General features: G+C 44.6%; 1 protein-coding gene across 1 annotated transcript in view; it reads right to left on the reverse strand.

The window, feature by feature from the left end:
* SVOP (SV2 related protein) overlaps window positions 1-27,438 on the reverse strand; it is a 111,002-nt gene that overhangs the window by 54,086 nt on the left and 29,478 nt on the right. The window contains exons 2-5 of the mRNA XM_003832516.6: window positions 19,422-19,582; window positions 14,541-14,626; window positions 13,374-13,472; window positions 8,374-8,445 (exon numbers count right to left, since the gene is read on the reverse strand). Coding sequence (XP_003832564.1) covers window positions 8,374-8,445; window positions 13,374-13,472; window positions 14,541-14,626; window positions 19,422-19,582 — 418 coding nt within the window. The remainder of the gene's footprint in view (window positions 1-8,373; window positions 8,446-13,373; window positions 13,473-14,540; window positions 14,627-19,421; window positions 19,583-27,438) is intronic.

The raw sequence follows: 27,438 nt of genomic DNA on the forward strand, positions 1-27,438 counted from the left end.
AATTTGATATAAAGAAAGTTATTAAGGTCCGGGCAAGGTGGCTCATGCCTGTAATCCCAGCACTTTGAGAGCTCAAGGCAAAAGGATCACTTGAGGCTGGGAGTTTGAGAACAATCTGGGCAACATAGCGAGACCCTTGGTCTACAAAAATTAAATCAAAAAAAAGAAAGAAGAAAGATATTAAGTACACAAGATAATAGGTGGCACAGGATTTACTAAAGTCTAGGAAGTGATGATAATAATAAAGCAACATTTTTGCACTCCTAAATCCATGACTGTAACGTCGGTACTGGCCATACAGACATTTAATCCCTTTCTTTTGGCTTAAGCTAACTTAATAGGGACTTTCTTCCTTGGAATCCAAGGAGTCTTGAATCAAACAGAAGACTTAATTGGCATCAGCGGGAGAAAAGAAGGCACCGAGACAAGTGCATGGGAGTTAACCCTCCTTCAAGGTCTGCTGGGAGCCATATTATCTGTCCTGTTTGATCACAACAGGTTGCAGCTGGCTCTGCATTTGTCTGTTGATGCCAGGGCTTTCCAGCTGCCCCAAAATGAGGGCTCAGCAACCCTGTGTAAGGCCTGTCATGGATATTACAAAAGCAGGGGGTACTGCCAGCAAGCCCCACTCGATAGCTTGTTTGGGACTCCACAGACATGTCTCATGGGCCTTTGGGCTTTTCATTAACTATGACTGTCATTCTGTCTAATATCTGTTCTGCCCTCTATAGATTGATAGCTCCTTCCTTCCTTCTTTCCTCCTTCCCTCTCTCCCTTCTTTTTACATTTATTGAGCATACCCTATATATAAGGCTCCAGGGTAGATGCATAGACATTATGCATTCATGAATTTGCTCATTCAATAAGCATGTATTGAGCACCTGCTGTATACCAGACACTGACATATTTTCTTGACCCATTCATTCATTTATTCAATAAACACATGTTGAACACATGCTGTGTACCCAGCATTAAAGATACTGATATATATTATTCAACCATTCATGCATAAAATATGCATATATTGAACACCTGCTGTTTGCTAGGCCCTGGGCTACCGTAGGGAACATGACAGCCAGAGTCTCTGACTTCATGGAACTTTCATTTGCATTTCATTAACCACTGTCACAACATTACACGGGGTCCTCACAGCAGCCCTGTGAACAAAGGTTGTTATTTTCATGTCTACTTTACAAATTAGCATAGCAAGGGCCCAAGTAGTTGAGCGATTTGCTGAAGATCCGTAAGTGGTGCCAAAGTTGGAGCCAGAACTTCCAACCTTGAATGAGCCACTCCCTTCCTCTAGAGCCTTTGATGGCTCCCTGTGACCTCTGACAGAAAACATAAATGCACAATGCACGTGTAACACAGCAAGGATGGGGGCCTGGTGGAATTACAGGGAACTTGCCCTGTTGTGTCAGCCTCTGTTCAACTCTAGCCAAAAGATACCATGACAAAATGTGGGTTCCAGGCCTCCAGATTACCTGATTTTCCAAAAAACTCATAACTTTATTTTTATGCAAGATGTCATTTTTGAAATGGAGGCAACTGATTCAAAATCCTATAAAACATTGTGCAGGATAAATAAAACACATCAGGGGGCCATATTTGGCCTATGGGTTACCAGTTTGCAACTTGTAGCCTAGAAAGCCTGGTGCTCATGGGCCAAATGTGGCCTGTGGTATTCTCTAACACGTTCAACCGAAGGACAATATTTACAGGTCGAGGAGGCCCAAGGATCATCAGAGGGAGTCCGAGCGCCTGCCAGGCACCTCCACTTCCTTCTTAAAGATAAGATAGACCTAATAGCTTTTGAACTAGATAGTGACCGCTCCATACCATATTCTAAGTGTATTATACACTTTTTCCCTCTCTCCCTTCCTTCCTTCCTTCCTTCCTTCTTTCCTTCTTTCCTTCTTTCCTTCTTTCCTCCCTCCCTCCATTCCCTCCCCCCACTTCCCTCCCTCCCTTCCTTCCTTTCCTTTCCTTCTTTAGAGATGACATCTTGCTCTGTCACCCAGGTTGGAGTGCAGTGGCTCAATCACAGCTAACTGCATCCTTGAATTACTGGGCTCAAGCGATCCTCTCACTTCAGCCCCCAAGTAGCCTGGACCACAGCCACATGCCATCACGCCTGGCTACATTTTCTTATTTAATCCCCCCATTAAAGTGCCTATTATGGAGTCTATTTTGCAGATGGGGAAACTGAAGCTCAGAGAGGTGAAGCATCTTGCCCAAGCTCACCTCAGTCAACAGGGGTGCACTGTGATATAAACCTGGATGCGTTTATCTCCATGTCTTCAAGACCACACACCTACAGTTTCCTTCACGTTTCCATGGCTGCCACAAACTCCCAGGTGGTAGAAACTTCTGTAGGAACCAAAGTGGCTCACTGAGTCCTAACCCCGTATGTGAATGCCCCACAATATCATGCGGTGAACGCCCCGGCAGGAATCTTATAGCTGGGCCAGGGCAGATCAAGGAGGTTCTCGGTGGTTGCCAAGGCTTGCCAGCTGCCTGGCTTGCCCAGTGTTCCTGGGGGAATTCTGGGGAAGCTTTATAATTAGAGTCTGATCTGTCCTTCCTGAGGTTGGGCCAGAATTCCATGCTGGGGAGGAGGAAGCTCTGCAATCTGGGGACACTTTCTCTTTCCCTCTGGTCAGGCCGGTTTCATGTTGGGTATGGAATTTATCAAGCTGGTTGGAAGAACTGGCGGGACACCATATGGGCAGCCTTCCTGGGCTTCATCTATTTGGGATGAATGAATGTTCAACTAATCAACTAAATTCTGAGGGATAATTCAGTCATGTCTCCCAGCGGCCAAGGTCAGGGTTAAGGATGTGGACCCTGGAGCCAGGTGTGCCTGTATTTCAATGCTGGCATTGCCATTTACGGACACCACAAGCTTGGCAAATGATAGGTATAATAATGGACATTTATGTCATTTTCTCTGTGCCAAGAGTTTTATGTACAAGGGCCATTTACTCCTCATAACAGCACCATGGGAGAGACTATTATTATCCCACCTACAGATGAGAAAACTGAGACACAGAGAAGTTGAATAGCTTGCCTTTAATTAGAGGAGCTGGGATTTGAACCCAAGCAGTCTGGCCTCAAAACCCATGCTTTTCACAATGACACTGCATTATTTCACTTGTCCAAATGAGCTTCTTAGGCAAATATTGAAATGAGGGCTGAGGCCAGGCATGGTGGCTCACACCTATAATCCCAGCACTTTGGGAGGCCGATGTGGGCAGATCATGAGGTCAGGAGATCGAGACCATCCTGGCTAACACGGTGAAACCCCGTCTCTACTAAAATTATAAAAATTAGCCTGGCCTGGTGGCACGTGCCTGTAGTCCCAGCTACTTGGGAGGCTGAAGCAGGAGAATCGCTTGAACCCGGGAGGCAGAGCTTGCGGTGAGCCAAGATCTCACCACTGCACTCCAGCCTGGGTGACAAAGCGCGACTTTGTCTCAATTTAAAAAAAAGGAAAAAAAGAAAGAAAGAAAGAAATGAGGGCTGAGCAGGCCCAGGAGATGAAGAAAGACCATGAAAAGCGGATGCCACATCACTGCAACTTGGCGATATTGTTTGCACATGTTTTCTAGAGCCTGGTTTCTCAAACTCAGCACCGCCAACATCTTGGACTGGGTCATTCTTTATGGTGGGGGCTGTCCCATGCACTGTGGGCTATGAAGCAGAATCCTTGGCCCCTATGCACTGGATGCCAGTAGCACACCCCTCCCCCAAGGTGTGACAATCGAAAATGTCTCTAGACATTGCCAAGTGCCCCTAGCCCTGCACTGAGAACTACTATTTTGGAAGGTGCCAAAATATGGTTACAATCTTCAAGATTCAGTAAATGGCATTTCCGAAAACCCCTCTGTAAATCTCTTTAAAATCTCCTCTGAGGCCCTTCACAAACGTGAAGATGTCTATATGGGAACGCCAAGTGAATTACTGCCCCTAGTGGCAGAGTAAACATACTCTTCCAAGGGAAGTTGGGATCCTACATGAATGACCATTGTGCATTGTGGACTTTCCAGGTCAACAAAGAACACTCATCAGGCAGTTGCTGCTCTGGAGAGGATAAGGCAGTTGCTGCTCTAGAGAGGATAAGAAAGTAGCAGAGAGTGGAAACAAAGAGGTCTGGTTCTCATCCACCACAGCTCAGTCACTCAAGAAGTATTTATTGAGTGTGCACTCTCAACCAGGGAGGTCAGGCTCTGGGGCCAACTCAGTGAACAAAACAAATGCAGCCCCTTTCCTCATGGAGTTTACTAAATTCCCTCCACGCTCTTCAGTCTTGTGCCTGTGGCAGACATCACTAGTCAATCACAGCACTATCCCACTGAGCCTTCTGACTCCTCAAATCCATGTTTCTGGCATCCTCTAATAAATGATTAGAACAGACACAGGGACAAAACCCACCTGCCCTTTCATTTTGGGGATTCAATGAATGGTAGCTATGAATATCTGTGTTTTCTAATCCAGCCTCCTCTGATATAAATAAGGAAATTTCAGCCCTAGATGGGGAGTGGCTTGCTTTAGCCATGCAGTGTCAGATTCAAGCCCAAAGTTAAGGTATTTTTACTCATTTTCTCTTATATTCCTCACTGCCTTATGATTCAGCAATTGGATAGCAGAATTTGGGGTTCAGCAAATTTCCTCATTATGGATTCCTGAAGTGTGTGTGTGTGTGTGTGTGCATGTCTGTGTGTGTGTGTGTGTTTGTGCATGTTTGTCTCAGGAACAAATAAATGTATTTTTTTTTTCCAGACAGAGTCTCGCTCTGTTGCCCAGGCTGGAGTGTAGTGGCATGATCTCGGCTCACTGCAGCCTCCCCATCCTGGGTTCAAGCAATTCTCCTGCCTCAGCCTCCTGAGTACCTGGCACTACAGGTGCATGCCACTGGGCCTGGCTAAGTTTTGTATTTTTTGTAGAGATGGGCTTTCACCATGTTGCCTAGGCTGGTCTCTAACTCCTGAGCTCAAGTGATCTGTCCTCCCAAAGTGCTGGGATTACAGGCATGAGCCACCACTCCTGGCCTCCTTTGATTATTTTAACGGCTTAAAGATTAACACTGGATTCAGCCTCAGACAGCCACAGCTTTACAGTTCTTTTAACGGCTGCTCAGCTCCATCAAAACAAAAATGACTCTATTTTATTTTCAGAGGTGTTTTTTCTTCTCTCCTTCCTTCCCTCCTCCTTCCCTCCCTCCTTTCTTCCTTTTTTTCTTCCTTCTCCCCCTTCCTCACTCTGTTTCCCTACCTCCTTCCTTTCTTCCTCCCCCTCCCTTCCTACCTCGCTCTCTTTCTCCTTTCTTCTTTCCCCCTTTTCTTTTCTTTCTTTTTTTTTTTTCTGAGACAAATTTTCACTCTTGTTGCCCAGGCTGGAGTGCAATGGCACAATCTCAGCTCCTGAGTAGCTTACAGGCATGCGCCACCATGCCTGGCTAATTTTGTATTTTCAGTAGAGATGGGGTTTCACCATGTTGGTCAGGCTGGTCTCGAACTCCTGACCTCAGGTCATCCTCCCACCTCGGCCTCCCAAAGTGCTGGGATTACAGGCATGAGCCACCGTGCTCGTGCCCTCTTTAGTTCCTTCCTTTTTTTCTTCCTTCCCTCCCTCTGTCCCTTCTCCCTCCCTCCCTTCTTCTTTCCTTCCCTCCTTCTTTTTTTTCCTTCCTTCCTTCCTTCCTTCCTCTCTCCTGTCCTTAAACTCTTGTTCCTTCTTCCAAACAGAAAATCACCATGCCATCACTCATATGCTCCAGAAACAGGAAGTGGGTGGGAGAGCAGATGGGGGCAGAATCTAAGGAGCTGCCACTGAAGACCAGAGTAATTCCTCCTTGGGTTAACAGGGGGGTAATAACCAGCTTTTACTTCCTTTGGGAGCCCCAGAGAGGCCTTTCCAACTGCCATCTCCAGCCTCATCACCAGCCAAGACCCCAAGGCCCATCATGGCTGCATTTAGTTTCCAGCCTGCTGCCTCTGGAGTTACATTCTTGGCAATTATATTGATCACCATTTCTTGGCAGTTATATTGATCACCATCTTCCAGGTGTCTGCTGGCCCAAGTTTCCTGTGCAGTAGCAGTGAGAGGGGATGCAGCTGGAGTCTGCATCCTCTATGGCATTGCTGGAACGTTCATTCATTCATTGAGCCATCACCTGCTTCTGGAGCACCTACTGATTCAAGCCACGGGCATCACAGTGAAGACAGAGCTCTAGACTTAGAATGAGCAAGACCTGACTCTGTGATGCACAAACCGTGTGGTCCTGGGTAAGTTGCCCACTCTCTGTGCCTCAGTTTCCTCTTCTATCAAGTTAGAGTGATAATAGCACCTACTTCAATGGTTATTATGGGGATTGGATGAGCTAATACATGAACCATACTTTGCATCATGCCTGCTATACAACACACTATTTTATTTTCAGCCCATGACTTGCTAGTTGTAGTGGAGATTGCCTGTTTCCTACCCAGCATCCAGATCTCACTTCTTCCTTCCTAACAGAATTCTAGGTTTGTTGAGGTAGCCCATTCCCAGCTCCAGTAGTAGGTTATTCTTAGTCTAAGCCAATCGTTTTCAAAGTATGGTCCCAAGCATTGACATTGCATGGGGTCTTGTCAGAAATGCTACACTCGGAATTTCAGTTTACATGTGTCCTGTGCCTAGCATGTGCCTGGCATTGTACAAAGAGATTCACACAGTGGCTCACATCTGTAATCCCAGCACTTTGGGAGGCTGAGGTGGGAGGACTGCTTGAGGCCAGGAGTTTGAGACCAGCCTGGGCAACATAGTGAGACCCTGTCTGTCTACAAAAAATAAAAAAACAATTAGCTGGGCATGGTGGCACAAGTCTTGTCCCAGCTACTTGGGAGGCTCAGGTGGGAGGATTGCTTGAGCCCAGAAGGTCAAGGCTGCAGTTAGCTATGATTGCACCTTTGCACTCCAGCCTGGGCAACAGAGCAAGACCTTGTCTCAAAAAAACAAAAGAAACAGTGATTTACACCTCAATTAACCCTAATTCATCTCTATTAACCCCCCAATACAGGTTCTGTTATTTTCTTCTTTATACGTATTAGGAAATTGATAATCAAAGAGGTCAATTTGGCTGAGCACAGTGGCTCATGCCTGTAATCTCAGCACTTTGGGAGGCCATGGCCGGTGGATCACTTGAGGTCAGGAGTTTGAGACCAGCCTGGCCAACATGGTGAAACCCCGTCTGTGCTAAAAATACAAAAATTAGCCAGGCTTGGTGGCAGGTGCCTATAATCCCAGCTACTTGGGTGGCTGAGGCAGGAGAATCACTTGAACCCAGGAGGCAGAGGTTGCAGTGAGCCAAGATCGTGCAATTGCACTCCAGCCTGGGCGACAGAGCAAGACTCTGTCTCAAAAAAAAAAAAAAAAAATGTCAGTTTGCTTGCCCAAGATCACACGGCCAGTAGTGGCAAAACTGACACTGAACCTGGGTCCACCTGATTTCAAGGCCCTGAGCTGTAAGTTCCCTCTTCCTTCTTGTTTGCAAATCCATTTCATATCATGTCTGGGCTCTCCCAAAAGCTGGCTCTAAGATAAGGATCCTAGTAAAGATAGTTTATTTGAGCAGTGATTCCAGTAGGGGAGTGGAGAAGTGAGACAGGGAAGGGAAGGAAGGTAATTCAGGGTGTCTTCATGAACAGGTTCCCACAGCAGACACTGGAGCTCAGTCCTGCTGGGATTGAGAAATGGCTTTCCGGGTGCAGTGGCTCATGTCTGTAATCCCAGCGCTGTGGGGAGGCCAAGGCAGGAGGATTGCTTGAGGCCAGGAATTTGAGACCAGCCTGGGCAATATGGTGAAACCCCATTTCTACAAAAAATACAAAAATGAGCTGGGTGTATTGGCGCACGCTTGTAGTCCCAGCTGCTTGGAGGGCTAAGGTGGGAGGATTGCTTGAGCCTGGGAGGTTGAGGCTACTGTGAGCTGAGGCTGTGCCACTGCACTCCAGGAAGACCCTGTCTCAAACAAAAAGAAAAACAAAAAACCCAAAATTTGAGAAATGGCTCTCTTTAGGGCAAGAGAATCAATGGCTTTATCTAGTATCCCTTGACTGCCCCAGCCAGGGGTAATGAGGAAATGGTTCTGGTCCAGGGGATATGAATAGGCATTGATTGTCTAGATTCTGAAATGTATATGCGTGGGCCCCACTAGGAATCTGTGCTTTGAAGAGAGTCCACAGTAGCCTTACAGCAATGTCTTCTCACTGTACTTCAACATCATCCTTATTAGGCCTCCCAACTGCTAATGCAGAACGGGTTTGCTACTTGTCCAGACCATCAACAAGACAACCCAGAGGACATGCGTTTAGAAGAGTAAGTTTGCCTTACTGTTTTCCTGCCGTACTGGTCTGAGATATTTCCCCAGAGCGTAGAGCTGGACATCATGCCTACAAAGACCACCTGTGGGGGGAAAGACAGCTGTCATTAGACAGAGGATGTGGATCATTGCACATAAAGGGAACAACAAACGGAAGTGGTGACGTCACCCTCTAGGTAACAGCAATGATCTAACATTCACTGAGAGCCTGCCAAGGGGCAAACACTAAGTGCTTCCCGCAAGCTTCCCAACAATCCCATGGGGAGGGTGCTATTATTATTCCCATTTTACAGATGAGGGAACTGAGACTCAGAGAGAGAGGCAATTGCAGGATCAGCGTCACAGAGGCGTTAAGTGGCGCAGCCTGCACTGGAATCAGGCATTCTGGCTCCAGAACTAGCTTTTGACAAGTTTCACACCATCCCAAAGAAACACTTGCCCTACTGCTGAGAAAATACCAAGGGCTGCAAGGTAGAGGTTGGCACACAGGAGGCTGGCATGGGAGCTGTAAACTACTAGTAAGAGAAACCACTCATTGTGTGGGAGGCCAAGTCATTGTTACATTGTTAATCCTTGGAGTAACAGCTGGTGAGATTTGAATGATCCTACTCGTATGACAGAATGGGGAGCTGAGGCTCAGATAGGTTAAGAAACCTGCTCCGCCTCCCTGAAAGGAGAGAGTAGAGGCAAGTCTTAAGCCCAAGCAGGCTGACTGGCACCTCATCACCATGCTCTTCCCTCTCCAAGTGCCAGACACCATGCTGAAGCATTTATGCACACATCTTACTGCATCCTCACAGTAGCCCTACTTGGTGGGTGCTTCTATTCTCCCCATTTCACAGATAAGGCAACTGAGGGCCAGAGAGGGGAGGGCACAGATTCAGTTTGGTCTGACCCAAAAAGCATTTCTTGTGGCATGTCCGAGGGCAGGGAGTGGGGATGGTACACAGAAGCGTTCCAAGGGAGAAGCAGACACAGTTTACGTATGTATAATTTATTTATTTGTTTGTTTGTTTGTTTAGACAGGCTCTTGCTCTGTCACCCAGGCTGGAGTGCAGTGGTATGGTCATGGTTCACTGCAGCCTCAGCCTCCTGGGCTCAAGTGATCCTCTCACCTCAGCCTCCTGAGTAGGGGAGACTACAGGTGTGCACCACCATGCCTGGCTAATTTTATTTATTTATTTATTTAGTAGAGACAGGATCTCACTTCGTTGTCCAGGTTGGTCTCTAACTCCTTGCTTCAAGGGATCCTTCCACATCAGCCTCCCACAGTGCTGGGATTACAGGCATGAGCCACCACACCTGGCCCAAATGGATCATTTTAAGGGAATTCGTTTCCAAGTTTTCAACTTCCCTACAGACTCTTTCTTAAGAACGAGTTAGGGGTCTTCTTCTCCATTTCCTGCCTGACTCCCTCTTTCTCAGCCACGCCTCTCTAGGCCAGTCTGACCAAGGCATTGCTTTTCAATGTAAACCCTTCAGGGTGCCTCAAAAGGGGCACTGATGATGCACTTACAGATGACTTTTGCAAGTCATCTGGTTTCCAATACCTTTATTATTACTTTCAACAGAATTGAAAAACAGTCTAATCAAGCTGTCGGCAAGTTAGGTCATGGAACATAATTTTTCAGAAATGAAAGCTGTGTGCTCTTTGGCACACGCAATTTGGAGAGTGTTTTAAAAATCAAGTGGCATTAGTTTATTGAGTTCTAACAAAACTCCTTCAGTTCCTCAAAACTTTTTTTTATGTGAACAAAGCTTTTCATGTATATAGTCATTCAGGAAAAGTGACAAATAGGAACAGACCTGGTGCTGAACCCTGTCTCACTTTAACAATAAACATTCAGGAATACATAAAATATTTGGGAAACATTCCACACCACTCATTAAGGGATACATTTCCAATAAAACCTTGCTTATGATTAACAATTATTTATCAAAATTATATCTTGTTGTTGTGGTCTATTGTGTACTACTAAAAATTATAATGATAAGTCAGTGCAGAAGAAAAATTTTAGTGCTTAGAGCCTTCTCATCTCAGATAATTAAAACTAATAATTTAGAATGTATGTATTCTGTCACAGAGAATTATAATAGGGTAATGAATGTGATTCTTTCAAGCAAAATAATATTACATTAGGCCAGCCTGGGCAACATGGTGAAACTCTGTCTCTACTAAAAGTAAAAAAATTAGCTGGGCATGGTGGCATGTGTCTTTGGTCCCAGCTGCTCAGGAGGCTGGGGTGGGAGGATGGCTTGAACTTAGAAGGCGAAGGTTGCAGTGAAACAAAATCACGCCACTATACTCCAGCCTGGGCAACACAGAGAGACCCTATTTCAAAAAAAAAAAAATACATTAAGATAAAATTATATGGAGAAATGAATGGAAATACCAGTTCCAAGAAAAAAGCAATGCAAAATTTCCAAATTCCTCTAAAGAGCTTGTTCATGTAACTTTAAAACAAATGATGGTAGATATCAGGTAAGTATTTCCATTTTTCCATTTTACTAGACACATTTTAAAAAGTGATATGATAATTTTATTTTGATTTTTATATTTCACTACACTGGCAATGGCATCATCTGCAACCTACAATTTTAAAACTTTCATGTCAATGTAAAAACATGTGACAGTCCTGGATTCTACATGGTTTTTATTTAATTCTTTTCTAGATTAACCTTGAAAAAAGATGTTTGAAGATTACTGTCTTGGGATAAAGTGTTGCCTTTGTTATGTGCTAAGTGATATTCTTACATCCTCAAAGAGTTAAATATCCCTCAAAACACCCATTTTCCCCAAAAGGAGAGATTCTGGCACAGCAAAGCACTGCTTCTATATCATAATAATTACGGTAATCTTGCACAGTATTTCCTGCAGCAAAAATGTGCATCTGTAATATACTCCTTGGGTACTTTATGTCTCCAACTCCTGCAGGACTCTGACTTTTCCTTAGAAAATTTACCCATGAGACTTAATGGCTCTACCTAGCCCACAAGTCTAAACCTCATACCACAAGAAAGTTGCCCGAGGCAGGGGCTCTGAGCCTGCCAGGCCTGGCTTTCAATTCTGCCTCTTACAGGCTGTCTGAGCTTGTGCAAGTCAATGCCCCTCTCTAAGCCTCAGTTTCCTTATCTGTAGAAGTGACAGTAATAAAAGCACCTCTTTCATAGGTTTGAGAAGGTTAAAGAGGTAATGTATGCAAAACCATTAGCCTGGCCCAAAATAAGTGCTCAGTAAATTATGGTTGTTATAATCCAATGGCAAGAGACCAGAAAGGCCCTAAATTGCAAAAACACAGACCTGCAGTTATTATTATTATTGTTGTTATTTGAGATGGAGTCTCACTCTGTCGCCCAGGCTGGAATGGAGTGGTGAAATCTCGGCTCTCTGCAAACTCAGCCTCCCGGGTTCAAGTGATTCTCCTGCCTCAGCCTTCTGAGTAGCTAGGATTATGGGACGCGCCACCATGCCCAGTCAATTTTTGTATTTTTGGTAGAGATGGGGTTTCACCAAGTTGGCCAGCCTGGTCTTGAACTCCTGGCCTCAAGTGATCTGCCCGCCTCAGCCTCCCAAAGTGCTGGGATTACAAGTGTCAGCTACCACGACCAGCCTGCAGTTACTCGTTAGGAGATATCGGTAAGAAGGAGGAATATAAAAAACAAGTATCATGGACTCAGCCCCTGGTGTGTACTAGGGGCTGTGTGTATTTAACAAAATACACAGAAAAACAGGCATTATCACCCCCATTTCGCAGGCCACAAAATACAGACATCAAGTGCCTCACTCAAGGTCACACTTCTGGAGGTGACTAAACCACAAAAACACAGGTGTATGTGCCATGAAACTCTTCCCACTGAGCTACACAACCTTATTGCTAATATCAGACTGGGCCATGCTGTGTGGAAGGCACTCAGGCCATTCCAGAACAGTTATCTACAAAAAACAACATTCTGGGAGGCATCCTGAATTGGCAATGACTCCATCACTGATGGAGATCACAGACCTTGAGCAAGAGATTAACCTCTCTGTGCCTCATCTTGCTCAACTAATCATAGCGCCTAGCTCATAGGTCTGTGAGGATTAAAGAGCACATGTACATTGTGCATATATTGTATGCAATGTAGGTAAAGGCCTTTGCACGGTAAATGCTCTGTAAGTATTAGCTTTTGTGATTATCATTATTATCCTCTTATCCAGCCTGGCCATTCCTCTCTCTCTCTCTCTCTCTCTTTTTTTTTTTTAATTTGAGGTGGAGTCCTCCTCTGTCACCCAGGCCGGAGTGCAATGGCACAATCTCAGCTCACTGCAACCTCTGCCTCCCGGATTCAAGCAATTCTCCTGCCTCAGCCTCCCGAGTAGCTGGGATTTCAGGCGCCCCCACCACGCCCAGCTAATTTTTGTATTTTTAGTAGAGATGGGGTTTCACCATATTGGTCAGACTGGTCTTGAACTCCTGACCTCAGGTGGTCCACCCACCTCAGCCTCCCAAAGTGCTGGGATTACAGGCGTGAGCCACTACGCCCAGCCCATTCCTCTCTTTTAAGAGGTTGCTGCTGATATCTCCCTGACAAAAAGTGAGGGTTCTGCAGCCTCCTCCTTCAAGCCTTAATTCCAGGGAGCAATAGCTCCAATTTATTGAACACCTACTCTATGCCAGGCACTGTGTTGTTTCCAGTCCTCAAATAATCCTAGGGATGTGGGGATTGGCACCTCCTGTTTGCAGCCAAGAAAACAGGCATACAGAGTTTAAGTGATATGCACAGGTGGGTTTCAAGCTCCCAGCAACAGAATAGGATGCCTGGGACACCCTCCCAAGTAGCTGGACCTCCAGGTGAAGTAGAGTTGGCTGTAAACCTGCTAGGATATGTGAGGTGGGGATGGGACAGTGTTTCCATCAGGGCTTAATTCTTTTCTGCTGAGCCTTCGGCAGCAGGAGAAGGGAGATATCCCACAGGACACCCCAGGGGAGCAGAACTGTATGCAACAGAATGGAGCTGCTGGGCTGCCTACCGAGGTCAGCAATGCCACCTGCCAGCTTGGGAGCCTCCACTCGCAATGCAGCTGTGGCGCCAGGATGCTGAGGATCATCATCTCCATGGCATCAGCCATCTGCAGAGAGGACGGAGACATCATGAGGCCAGGATGCTGCTTGGTGCTGGGGAAGGCTGGCCAAGTCCATAACCCCAGAGACAGAGACTGTAGCACACCCCTCTCTACCCGTTGCCAAGTGCCCTGCTGCACATCAAACCACACTCAAAGCTCCAGCAGTTAAAACCATGCATTACCATTGCAGGAATAGACAAATAGACATTTTATATTATTTTTGTGTGTGGTTTTTTTGTGTGTGTTTTAAAAAATATGGGCATATCACAAACAAAGTGGGAAAACATATTTCTAAAATCTGAGAAAAAACATTTTTATAGATGCAGAGAGACAATTATCTTTTTGGTGCAGTTAAAGACTAGCTTGTCTGTGGCTTATAGGTCATTTGTTCATGTAGAATAGAATAGAATTGTCAGTATAGTTAACAAGTGTGACCTTTTAATACATTAAAACAGACTCAGAATCCCTAGCAATTAAACATCGTGTACCTTTACGAGACTAGACAGACTAGGACAGACATGGAATCTAGAAGCATGCCCATGTCTTGGGAATTTGGTATACGATAAAGGCAGCTTTTCCAATTAGGGGGGGAAATGTTGTGGGGAAATTGACGATCCATTTGGGAAAATATGTAGTTAGATCACCATCTCCTGCCATTCACAAAAATTAATTTCAAGTATATTAAAGGTTTGGCTGTACTGTTTGCCATAGCCAGGGGATTTGAATGAGGGATCATGAGAGTCTTGAAGCAGAAGGCACATTTCTAATCTGTGCATGCTTTTCTAGGGAGAGCTCTACAGCTGACATCATAATCTCATAGTAGCCCTGAGCCCAAAGAGTTAAGCCGCCTAATTAGCTAGAAAGTTCAACTCCTTCTTGGGGGCAACTGCCAACCACACCCAGCTCTCCTCAAGCACAGAACTCGTTATCACCACTTATTACGCCACATAAATTTTGTTGATTGAAATTCAAGCAAAGGCTTGAACTGTGTCCTTCCTTGTAGGCCATGGAAACCCAGTTGAGCAGCATGGGGGTTTCTTGGAGGCTGAGCCACTGCCCCGAAGAAATACTTGCCCAAGCCAAGCCAGTGAGAACAGACAGCTTCCACTGAAATTTTCCAAAGCCAATGGCTTCCACCGCATCTTCCACCATGAAAGTATCTGGGAAGGAGAAAGGGAGAGGGAAGGAAGGAATCAGTGCACCTTGCAGTTGTCCTGGTGTGGGGTTTTCTGGGGTGGTCCCCAGCCAAGCTAATTAAACACAGCACATGCTGCTTTTAGAACTTGTCCTAGAAAAATATTCCAGTGTGAAGCGATATCCTACAACTGCAGCATTACTTACAACGGGAGAAACGGAAAAACCCAGAATGTCCATCAACAGGAGTTGGCTAAATAAATTATTAAGTCGATATTATACATATATAAATTATTAAATATCCACATTATGAAATATGACCCAACAGTTAACAAGAATGTGCAGATATAGAAAGATACACAAAGTATATTGTTAATTAATGTTTAAAAACAAAACAAGATCGACAACAAGGTATTTAGCATGGTTCTATTCTTGGAAATGTACGCATGTGGGTGTATATATATGCACATGTATCTATCTATAGAATATATACAAGGCTTTGAATTATGGTTTAATTTGTTTGTTGTCAGAGGGAGGAAGGAAAAAATTATATGAGAATTAACTTTCTTCCTTCCACAATGTATTACTTCCATGGCCAGAAAAAAAAGAAATACTTCTTTGTTTTGTTTTTGTTTTGAGACAGTGTCTCGCTCTGTTGCCCAGGCTGGAGCTCGGTGGTACAATCATAGCTCAACGCAGCCTCAATCTCCTGGGCTCAAGTCATCCTCCTGCCTCAGCCTCCCAAGTAGGTGGGACTACAGGCACATGCCACCATGCCCAGCTAATTTTTTTCTATTTTTTGTAGAGATGAGGTCTCACTATGTTACCCAGGCTGGTCTTGAACTCCTCAGCTCAAGCTGTCTTCCCACCTCAGCCCCTCAAAGTGTTAGGATTACCGATGTGAGCCACCATGCCCGGCCTGAAATACTTTTGAAAGGTACAATTCCATCTGCACTCCGATGGAAAAATGTGCACACTATATTGTTAAGTGAAAAGCAAAAGTTGTGGAAAGGTATGTACCAGAGGAGCTGTCTTTGTGATAAAATGTATATACGTGTGTGTGTGCCAAGCAGGGGAAGTAAGACTGAGTGGACATCTTACAAACTGCTTACCAGGCTCATCTTTGAAAACAACACTCACTTTCCTACTTTGAGAATTTCTTTAATGTCTGAATGCTTTCCAAATAAACAAGTGTTATTTTTATGCTCAGAAAAAACACAGATATAATTTATAAGCTAATAAGTGTTTTTGAAACATACTAAAAGACGGCCGGATGCTGTGGCTCATGCCTGTAATCCCAGCACTTTGGGAGGCTGAGGCAGGAGGATCACTTGAGACCTGGAGTTTGAGAGCAGCCTGGGCAGCATAGTGAGACCCCATCTCTACTAAAAATATTTTTAAAAAGTAGCTGTGAGTGGTGGCTCACGCCTATGGTCCTAGCTACCTGGGAGGCTCAGGGAGGAGGATGACTTGAGCCAGGGAGGTTTCAAGGTTGCAGTGAGCTGTGATCATGCCACTGCACTCCAGCCTGGGTGACAGAGTAAGATTCTGTCTCAAAATAAAAAAAATCCAAAAAACAAAACTAAACTAAATTAAAACACTAAACCCAATATGTTATGCTGGATTGTATCTGGGAATAGCACAATTGCAATGACTGGTGAAATCCGAATAAAGTCTGTAGTTGAGCTAATAGTAGCACACCAAGGTTAATTTTTTTAGTTTAGTTGTTAACATTAGGGGAGGCTGGGTAAAGGGTATGTGAGAAATGTCTATACTATATCTGCAATTTTTTTGTAAAGCTAAAATAATTCCAAAATGAATAGTTAATTAAAAAATAAAAATACAGCCAGATGCGGTGGCTCACGCCTGAAATCTCAACACTTTGGGAGGCCAGGGCGAGCAGATCACCTGAGGCCAGGAGTTTGACACCATCCTGGCCAACATGGTGAAACCCCCTCTCTACTAGAAATACAAAAATTAGCCAGGTGTAGTGACGCATGCCTGTAGTCCCAGCTACTCAGGAGGCTGAGGCAGGAGAATCGCTTGAACCCAGGAGGTGGAGGTTGCAGTGAGCTGAGACTGTACCACTGCACTCCAGCCTGGGTGACAGAGTGAGTTTCCATCTGAAAAAAATAAAAATACTAAAGGAGGATGCTGGGTGGCCCCGTGGGTGACCTCCGAGGATCTCATCAGCCCCTGCTGGGAGGTGTCATCTTTTTGGAATTTCAACCATGGGTCTTGTATGTCAATCATAATTTTCTCCAGAAGTGTGAGCTGGCGTTGATCACATTAGCAGGTTGTGGTTTCCTCCAGCAAAAAATATCATCCACAAGAAGAACAGTAGTGAGACTATTGTGGGGCATTTACTGAGTGCTCACTACCTGCAAGGCACTGTGCCGAAAGCTAGATGTGCATTATTTCATTTAATCCCCATCACAATCCTATGAGTTAAGGCCTAGTAGTAGCCCCATTTTACAGAGGAGGATATGGACTTGCCCTGTGTTTCACAGAGTTGGGAGTAGAGCCCAGATCAGCCTGAGAATAAAGCCTTAGCTTCCCTCCATCCCCTGTCATTGCCACCTTATCTCTGCCAACAATAGGCCTTGCATTCAAGTCATTAGTCCTCTCTTAGATTTGGAATCTGAGGCTTTTCAGGAATGCATAGAATGTTTTCATCCATCAGCAACAAGAAGCGAGGAAAGCTGGAGACCAGGTCCCACAGCACCACCTCAGAGTCAGAACAAGGTCGTGGGTAAGAATGTGGGCTCTGAGGCCAGATTGCCTGGGCGTAAATCCAAATTGGCTAATTCCTAGCTGTATAACCCTCAGCAAGATACTTAACCCTTCTGTGCTTCAGTTTCCTCACCTGCAAAATGGGGAAGATGTTGGTAATAGATCCAATTGGAACTGTTGTGAGGATTAGATGGATGAAAAATGTAAACTGGTTAGAGCAGTGCCTGGCACATAATAAATCCTCAGTCAATGTTAGCTACTCCCATACCATCATCAGTGTCACCATTACTATCACACTATCATCATAACCAACATCATCACCACCATTGTCATTATACTGTCATCCCCACCATCAGCACTATCACCATCGTCTTCACTATCAGCATCACCACCACTATCATCACCATCATCACCACCACCGCCATCATCTTCATCATCACCGCCATCATCTTCATCATCACCACCATCATCACTACCATCATCATCATCACCACCATCATCATCACTATCATCATCATCATCACCATCATAACCACCATCTTCATCATCATCACTATCATCATCATCACCATCATAACCACCATCTTCATCATCATCATCACTATCATCATTGCCAACCTTATCATCACCATATTCATCCTATCATTATCATCACCATCATCATGATCTCCATCATCATCATCATCACCATAATCATCACTATCACCATCATTATCACCACAATCATCATCATCACCACCACTATCATCACCATCATCACCACCACCACCATCATTTTCATCATCATCACCATCATCATCATCTTCACCATCATCATCATCACTATCATCACCACTGCCATCCTTATCGCCATCTTCATCACTATCATCATCATCACCATCACCATCATCATGATCTCCATCATCATCATCATCACCATAATCATCACTATCACCATCATTATCACCACAATCATCATCATCACCACCACTATCATCACCATCACCACCACCACCATCATTTTCATCATCACCATCATCATCATCACCATCATCTTCACAATCATCATCATCACTATCATCACCACTGCCATCCTTATCACCATCTTCATCACTATCATCATCACCATCACCATCATCATGATCACCATCATTATCATCACCATCATCATCATCACCATCATCATCACTGTCACCATCATCATCATCACTATCATCATCACCATCATCATCACTATCATCAACATCACCACCATCATCATCACTATCATCATCATCACCATCATCATCATCACCATCATCATCACTGTCACCATCATCATCATCATCACTATCATCATCACCATCATCATCATCACCACCACCATCATCATCACTATCATCACCACCATCATCATCATCACTATCATCATCATCATCATTGCCATCCTTATCATCATCTTTCATCACTAGCATCATCATCACCATCACCATCATGATCACCATCATCATCACCATAATCATCACTATCACCATCATTATCATCGTCACCATCATCATTATCACCACCATCATCATATCATCATCATCACCACCATCATCACCATCACCATCATCACCATCATCATGATCACCATCATCATAATCACCATAATCATCACTATCACCACCATCATCATCACCATCGTCATCACCATCATCACCATTGCCATCTTTATCATCACAGTCTTCATCACTATGATCATCACCATCACCATAATCATCACCATTATCACCATCATCCTCACCATCATCATCATTACTATCATGATCATCACCATCATCATCATTGCCACCATCATCACCACCACCATCATCATCATCATCACCATCATCATCTTTGTCATCATTATCATCATTGTTATTGCCATCCTCAGCCAAGTGTTGTGCATTGATGCTGACTGGCAGGGATTGTGATGTAACCTTGCCTGCTGAAGTAAGCTATGTAGGCTCAGCCCCCACTTCCAGCTCCACCCCTTGGCCCCCTGGGCCCTCCCAACTGCCCCTTCACATTACCCCTCTGAAATTGCCTGCTGGGTAGGCAACCTTGACCGTGGCCCAGGCTGATTCCCCAACTGCAGGGCCCTCTCACCATCGGTGGGATTGGCAAACTCCTTGGGTACAGCTGCCCCATCATCCAGCTCCACAGCCTCTAGGCCCACGCGGACCCCTTCAATCTGGACTTCATGCTCTCCTGAAGCCGTGTCGTCCTCTGACCTTGCACTCTCGCCTGTGCGACGGAATTTCACAACCCTAGAGAACAGAACAAATCTGGTCAAGATGGCTAAAGCTTCCCCCAAATGGCCTTGCTGCACAGCTCTAGTGACCAAGACAGGTGAAAGACTTCTTCTCATGGTTTGGAGAGTTGATGGATGGGGGTTAGCATTTCTATTGATTTGGACTGGGGTTGGGGAGAGTAATAACTTCAAGAGTTATAATATCAGGACTGCCATATACAGTTGAGCAGATTGGGCACTGCCCAATTCCAGGGTTTCCTATTCACAAAGTAGGTTATGTGATTGAGGATATCTTTGTTTTAGGCCAGAATACTGTTTGTGAGTACATTTGTTTCAGATTTTAGACTCATCTGTCTATATCTAACATTTTGGTCATCTAAAGGTCATGTCAGGCCCACAAAAAGTTGCTCACACCATATTTCTAAAAGTTTAAAGTGGATGCCATTTTTTAGAATAGAGACAAGGTTTCACTATGTTGCCCAGACTGGTCTCAAACTCCTGAGCTCAAGTGATCCTCCCTCGTCAGCCTCCCAAAGTTCTGGGATTACAGGTGTGAGCTACCACACCTGGTGCCAAAATTTTAAAATTGGGAAAATTCACATAAAAAGCCAGAATCCCAATGTCTCTTGAAAAAGTAGAATATCTCTCTGTCTGGAGCCCACATTCCTGCATTGGAATTGTGCTAGGTCTGGGCAGTGGTGGTCCCCGGCCCACCCCAACCCCTGTTTTAGATGGGTCATGCACTCCACGGTTGACCACTGTCTCATTATCTCCAGCCCTAAGGGTCTTTTGCCAGTTATCCTTGCACTTGCTCTGTGTTCCTCTCACTTGGCACGTGGCCCCATTTGTCAGGCCCTGTAGACATTTGAGTTTGAGACCCCATGGGCCCCACTCTTCTGCAATATGTTCCTTCAAACTATGCTGTTTCTTGTTCCTCTGCAAGAAGCTTTGATTTTTCTGGGCAGTAGTTTCTTCATCTGGGACTCTGGGGCAAAATTACCTGTCTCCTTCCAACTTTCTCACTCCCAAACACAAAATTCCTGCTGTCTCCCAGCCCTAGGGTGGGTTTTGGGGTTATAGCACTGAAAAGACAGATGTGTTCTGACCTCACAGTCTCTCAAGGGGATAGTGATACCGAATGTGCAAGTCCTTTCTATCACAGCTTTGAGTCCTCATAGACTTTTTGAAGAAAGTTTGGGGTGCTGGGTACAGTGGATCATGCCTGTAATCCCAGCACTTTGGGAGGCTGAGGAGGGAGGATTGCTTGGGCACAGGAGTTCAAGACCAGCCTGGGCAACATAGTGAGATGCCATCTCTACAAAAAATAAAAAAATTAGTTGGATATGGTGGTGTGTGACTTTGGTCCCAGCTACTTGGGAGGCTGAGGTGGGAGGATCACTTGAATCCATAAGGGTGAGGCTGCAGTGAGCCGTGATCATACCACTGCATTCCAGCCTGAGCAACAGAGAGAGACCCTATCTGAAAAATAAAAAGAAAGAAACAAAGAAAAGAAAGAAAGAGAGAGAGAGAAGAAGGAAGAAAGAAAAAGAAAGAGAGAGAGAAATAACAAAGGAAGGAAGGAAGCAAGGAAGGAAGGAAGGAAAAAATAAAAGGAAAAGGAAATTTAAAAAGTCTGGCTGGGCATGGTCACTCACGCCTATAATCTCCACACTTTGGGAGGCTGGCGCGAAAGGGTCGCTTGAGTCCAGTAGTTTAAGACAAGCCTGGGTGACATGGCAAAACCCCATCTCTACAAAAAATACAAAAATTAGCCAGTCATGGTGGCATGTGCCTGTGGTCCCAGCTACTTGGGAGGCTGAGGTGGGAGGATTGCTTGAGCCCAGGAGGTGGAGGTTGCAGTGAGCCAAGATTGCACCACTCCCTCCAGCCTGGGTGACAGAGCAAGATCTTAGGATTTTATTTGTTAAAAAAAGAAAGAAAGAAAGAAAAAAGTCTGGAGTTACATGGGCATGAATAGCAGAGGTAGTATATGAGCAGATGGAGTACACATTTGATCCATGTTTTTAAAAGGTAAAAACAAGAAATATTTAAGTTCAAAATACTGCTATTATTATTAACGATTGCATCATTCCATGTATTTCACCAAAGAGTAACTGTTGTGCTGGCATAGAAAGGGTAAATCTCTGGATTTCAGAAGCACAGGGAACATAACCTGCTTGTGAAGTTCTAGAAGAGAAAAGACAGATTAAATCACAGTAATTCTGTAAACACCTGAAACTCCACTCCTTCTCAAGGCTGGGCTTGGAAAACCTGAGCTGTCAGGCTCGTCTTGGCAGGGAAATGCAGGGCCCAGCACAGGGTTGGCAGACAGACTGGTGGGGTTTGAAGCTTGGTGCTAACATTTCACCCCCTCTACCACAGTCACCTCTAATAGAATCAAGTTTGTGCTCTGTGCAAGTTCCAGCTGTTTTCTGTGCACTCGATCTGCATAGCACCACTCTGAAGTTCATATTATTATCACCATTTTACAGACAAGCACACTGAGGTCCTAGAAGTCACATGGCTTGCCCACAGTCCCATAACTAAACAGGCATGGAACCGGGATTCAACCACAGGTTTATCTGGGTTAAAACACTGTATTCCTGGCCAATGAGAGGGTAACACCTCTTCAGACTCTTCCATTGCTTCCCATTTACTCTATTTTTTAATGAAGATATTTTATTTTGAGACATTTCAAGCATATAAAATTACATACATAACAATGAGAGAAATATCTTTGTTTCTGCTGTTTAACTAAAGGATTAGACTATTAGGTTGACCCATGTGAAATCGCCAACATTTGTCCCTAGTTTACTTGAAGCCATCCTGTCTCCATCGCTCACATCTTCATAGGCATTTCACATTTTAAAATAGGCAAAGGACTTCAAGAGACATTTCTCCAAAGAAGACATGCAAGGGGCCAATAGGCACATAATAAGTTGCTCAATATTACAGAAATGCAAATCAAAATCACAATGAGATACCATGAGATGCAGGTTCTCACTCTGTCGCCAATGCTCTTCTTTGATCGGGGAGGGGGGGGTCTTTATAGGCATCATTATTTGATTTAATGCTCAGAGTAAACTTGAGAGGTGGAGACTATTATTATCCCCACTGGATAAGACAAACACATAGTCACTCTGAGCCTCAGTTTACCTCTTCTATACATTGGTGTAATAGTTGTGCCGTAAGTCAGGTGTCCTAGAAGAAAATCGTGAAACAGAGATTCTTTTTCTATTGTGGTAAAATATACATGCCATATTAAAATATAAAATTTGCCATTTTAACCATTATAAGTGTACAATTCAGTGACATTAAGTTTCACCTCAAACTCTGTACCCATAGAAATCAATGCTCCATTTTCCCCTACTCAGCCCTGACGAGCACCAATCTACTTTCTGTCTCTATGAATTTGACTCTTCTAGGGATCTCAGATAAGTGAAATCATACAGTAATTTTCCTTTTGTGTCTGGCTTATTTCCCTTAGCATAATGTCTTCAAGGCTCATCCAATGTTGCAGCACATTGCAGAACTTCCCTCCTTTTTAAGGCTGAATAATATTCCATTGTGTGGACAGACCACATTTTGCTGATCCATTCATCTGTTGATGGACAGGTTGTTTCCATGTTTTGGTTATTGTGAATAATGCTGTAATGAACATGAGTGTACAAATATCTATTTGAGTTCCTGCTCTCACTTATCTTAGATACAGACTCATAAGAGGAATTACTGGATAAAAGGGTTATTCTATGTTTTATTTTTTGAGGAATTGCCAGAACGTCTTCCACAGTGGCTGCACCGTTTTGTATTCTCACAAGCAATGCACAAAGATTCCAATTTCTCCACATCCTTGCCAATACTTGTTATTTTCCATTTGCTTGATAACAGCCATCCTAATGGGTGTGAGATGGTATCTCATTGTGATTTTGATTTGCATTTCCCTAATGTTGAGCAACTTATTATGTGCTTATTGGTCCTTTGTACATCTTTGAAGAAATGTCTATTGAAGTCCTTTGCCTATTTTAAACTTGGGTTGTTTGACTTCTTGTTGTTGAGTTGTACTTCTTTCTATATTCTGGATATAGATCCCTTATCAGACATATGATTGGCAAACAATTTTTCCCATTCTTTGGATTGCCTTTTTACTCTATTGATTGTGATCGTTGAATGCACCAAAGTTTGAAAAAAAATTTTTAATACTGGGTCTCACTCTGTCACCCAGGCTGGAGTGCAGTGGCATGATCATGGCCCACTGCAGCCCCACCTCCTCGGCTCAGGTGCTCCTCCCACCTCAGCCTCTTGAGTAACTGGGACTACAGGTGCACACGGCCATGCCTGACTAATTTTTTTTTTTTTTTGTACAGATGAGTTTTCACCATGTTGGCCAGGCTGATCTTGAACTCCTGAGCTAAAGCGATCCACCCACCTTGGCCTCCCAAAGTGCTGGGATTACAGGTGTGAGCCACCACACCAGGCCGAAAGTTTTAAATTTTGATGTAGCCTGATATATCTACTTTTATTTTTATTATCTGCTCTTTTGGTGTCATACCCATGAAATCATTGCCAAATCCAAATCATAAGGCTTTTCTCCTATATTTTCTTCTCAACTTTTATGGGTTTAGGTCTTTGATCCATTTTGAGTTAATTTTTATATATGGTGTTAGGTAAGAGTCCAACTTCATTCTTTCATATACGGACATCCAGTGTTCCTAATACCATCTGTTTAAAAGACTGTCCTTTCCCCTACTGAGTGATCTTGGCACCATTTTGAAAATCATTTAATCAAATCATATGATTCGAGAATTTATTTCTGAGCTCTTGATTCTATTCCATTGATCTGTATGTCTATCCTTAAGCCACACCTAAGTAAGTAGTCATAAGTTTTGAAATTGGAAAGTGTGAGACCTTTAATTTTGTTCTTATTTTTCAAGATTGTTTTAGTTATTCGGTGTCCCTTGAGAGATTCTATATGAATCTTCAGGTAGATTTCCCTTTATTTCTTCCTTCCTTCCTTCTTTTCTCTTTTTTTTTTTTTTTTTTTTTTTTTTGAGACCCAGTCTCACTGTGACACCCAGGCTGGAGTGCAATGGCATGATCTCTGGTAACTGCAGCCTCCGCTTCCCAGGTTCAAGTGATTCTCCTCCCTCAGCCTCCTGAGTAGCTGGGACTACAGGCGCACGCCACCACACCCAGCTAATTTTTGTATTTTTAGTAAAGACGGGGTTTCACCATATTGGCCAGGCTGATCTCGAACTCCTGACCTCAAGTGATCAGCCTGCCTTAGCCTCCCAAAGTGCTGGTATTACAGGCATGAGCCACCATGCCCACCCTCCTTTTTTTCTTTTGAGACGGAGTCTCGCTCTGTTGCTCAGACTAGAGTGCAATGGCACTATTATAGCTCCCTACAGCCTCAAACTCCTGGATTCAAGTGATCCTCCTGCCTCAGCCTCCTGAGTGCTGGGACTACAGGCACGCACCACCACCACACCTAGCTTTTTGTTAGTTTGTTTCGTAGAGACAGGGGTCTCATTATGTTGGTCAGGCTGGTCTCAAACTCTTGGCCTCAAGCGATCCTCCCGCCTTGGCCTCCCTAAGTGCTGGGATTAGGATTTTTCTATTTCTGAAAACAGTGAGATGGTGATGTTTGTGTAAGCGATTTACTGAGGAAGGAGTCTAAAGAGAAACCCACTGGGAAGCAGGAGGAGGCAGGAGGAAGCTAAGAAAGGATGTAGTTCCTGCTGAAGTCTAGCCTCAGCCTGACCCCACAGGGAGCTCCGAAGTGTGAATCGTGACACTGAGAGGGTCCCGCCCGGGGGTGTGAGGGCTGGGCTGTTAACACCCTCATATGAGTCAGTCCTTGGCCACGCCACCCCCAGCAGTGGAGGGCATAATCTCCCAGACAAGGTGGCTCCCCTCCACCAGGGGCAATCCAGAGGGAGCTACAGTTGTGAACCAACACTGGCAATAGCTGGGGGAGTGCCAGCCTGCTAAAGGAATCTGTAAAGGGCACCAAACATATCTGCTACAAAGAAGCTCCTGCAGAGTTATTATACAAATTAATTGTAAAGCACGAGACAAATGTGAGGGATTCATCACTGAATTCCCCTTCCTCGAACTCCTTGGATAATAGCCCTCAAACCATGCAACTAGTTATTGAGCATTTGCTATAAGCCAAGAGCTATGCGAAGCCCTTTATATTATCTCCTGCTACCTTAACAATCAACTTATGAATTAGGTACAGTTATTATACCCATTTTATGCATGAGGAAATGGCTGCTCAGGTTACGGCAGTTGCCCTAGGTCACACAGCTTGAAGGAGCCGAGGCTTCAGTTTGGTGGTCTTTGGTAATAGCGCCTTCAGTCCTAATCACTGGGCGTCAAGTCAGTGCCTCTCCCAAGCATTCACATATATCAGGAATGAATGCAAGGTCTAAACTGAGCTGGCTTGTGTGGGCAGGCTTGCCAGAGAGTGGAAAACAGCATGTGTTCTGGAGCAGGAATCAAAAGGCACAGCTCCATCCATGTCCCTACAAAGGACATGAACTCATCATTTTTTATGGCTGCATAGTATTCCATGGTGTTTATGGCTGCATAGTATTCCATGGTGTATATGTGCCACATTTTATTAATCCAGTCTATCACTGATGGACATTATTCTCAGCAAACTATCGCAAGGACAAAAAACCAAACACCACATGTTCTCACTCATAGGTGGGAATTGAACAATCAGAACACTTGGACACAGGAAGGGGAACATCACACACTGGGACCTGTCGTGGGATGGGGGGAGGGGGGAGGGATAGCATTAGGAGATATACCTAATGTAAATGACGAGTCAATGGGTGCAGCACACCAACATGGCACATGTATACATATGTAACAAACCTGCACACTGTGCACATGTACCCTAGAACTTAAAGTATAATAAAAAATAAATAAATAAATAAAACAAAACAGAAAAATATATAAATAAATAAACAAACAAAAACAAAAGGCACAGCTCCATTCCAGCCTGACTGACAGCTCTTTGGACTGTCACTTGAGTCCAGGGGTTCTTGAACTGGATGCAGCCTCAGAACTCCCACGGGGCTGGTCACGACATGGATGGCTGGGCCCCGCCCCCAGGAGGCCTGATTCAGAAGGTCTGACCTGGGGCCAAACCTTTACACTTTGAGTGCATTCCCAGATGCTGCTGGCATTGCTGATCTGGGGACTGCTCTTCTCGTCCATCAGAGGCGGGCAAGTGATTCTGCTGTTCCCCTGCCCCCAACCCCATCGTGAAGCAGAAGCACTGAGGGACTGAGCCCCGAGGAGTCCCCACTCTCTTGTTGACTGAGCTGGGCGTCTACAACTCACCCTCCTACCCTGAGAGGCCTATGACACAGGACTCAGGCAAACATCCTGCCATCTAGAGCTGGGGCATCCCTTGCAGCTGGAATACAGGTGTCACTTAGGAGCAAAGGCTTGGCGACAGACTGCCTTAGGCCTGGATATCTGGTTAGAAGGTGGGACCCAGGACATCTCTTAAGCAGTACTTGCCCAGCAAGAACACTGTTTTATTCAAAATAGGTATTTAAGAGGTCTGCATGGTGGCTCATGCCTCTAATCCCAGCACTTTAGGAGGCCAAGGCAGGAGGATTGTTTGAGACCAGAAGTTTGAGACCAGGCTGGGCAACACAGCAAGACCCCATCTTGGGTTTTGTTTGTTTGTTTGTTTATTTGTTTTGAGACAGAATCTTGCTCTGTCACCAAGGCTGGAGTGCAGTATCCTGATCTTGGCTCACAGCAACCTCTGCCTCCCGAGTTCAAGCAATCCTCGTGCCTTGGCCTCCTGAGTAGCTGGGATTATAGGCATGTGCCACCACGCCTGGC

The sequence above is a fragment of the Pan paniscus genome, chromosome 10 (genome assembly GCF_029289425.2).
Source record: "Pan paniscus chromosome 10, NHGRI_mPanPan1-v2.0_pri, whole genome shotgun sequence".
Taxonomy (NCBI): Eukaryota; Metazoa; Chordata; class Mammalia; order Primates; family Hominidae; genus Pan; species Pan paniscus.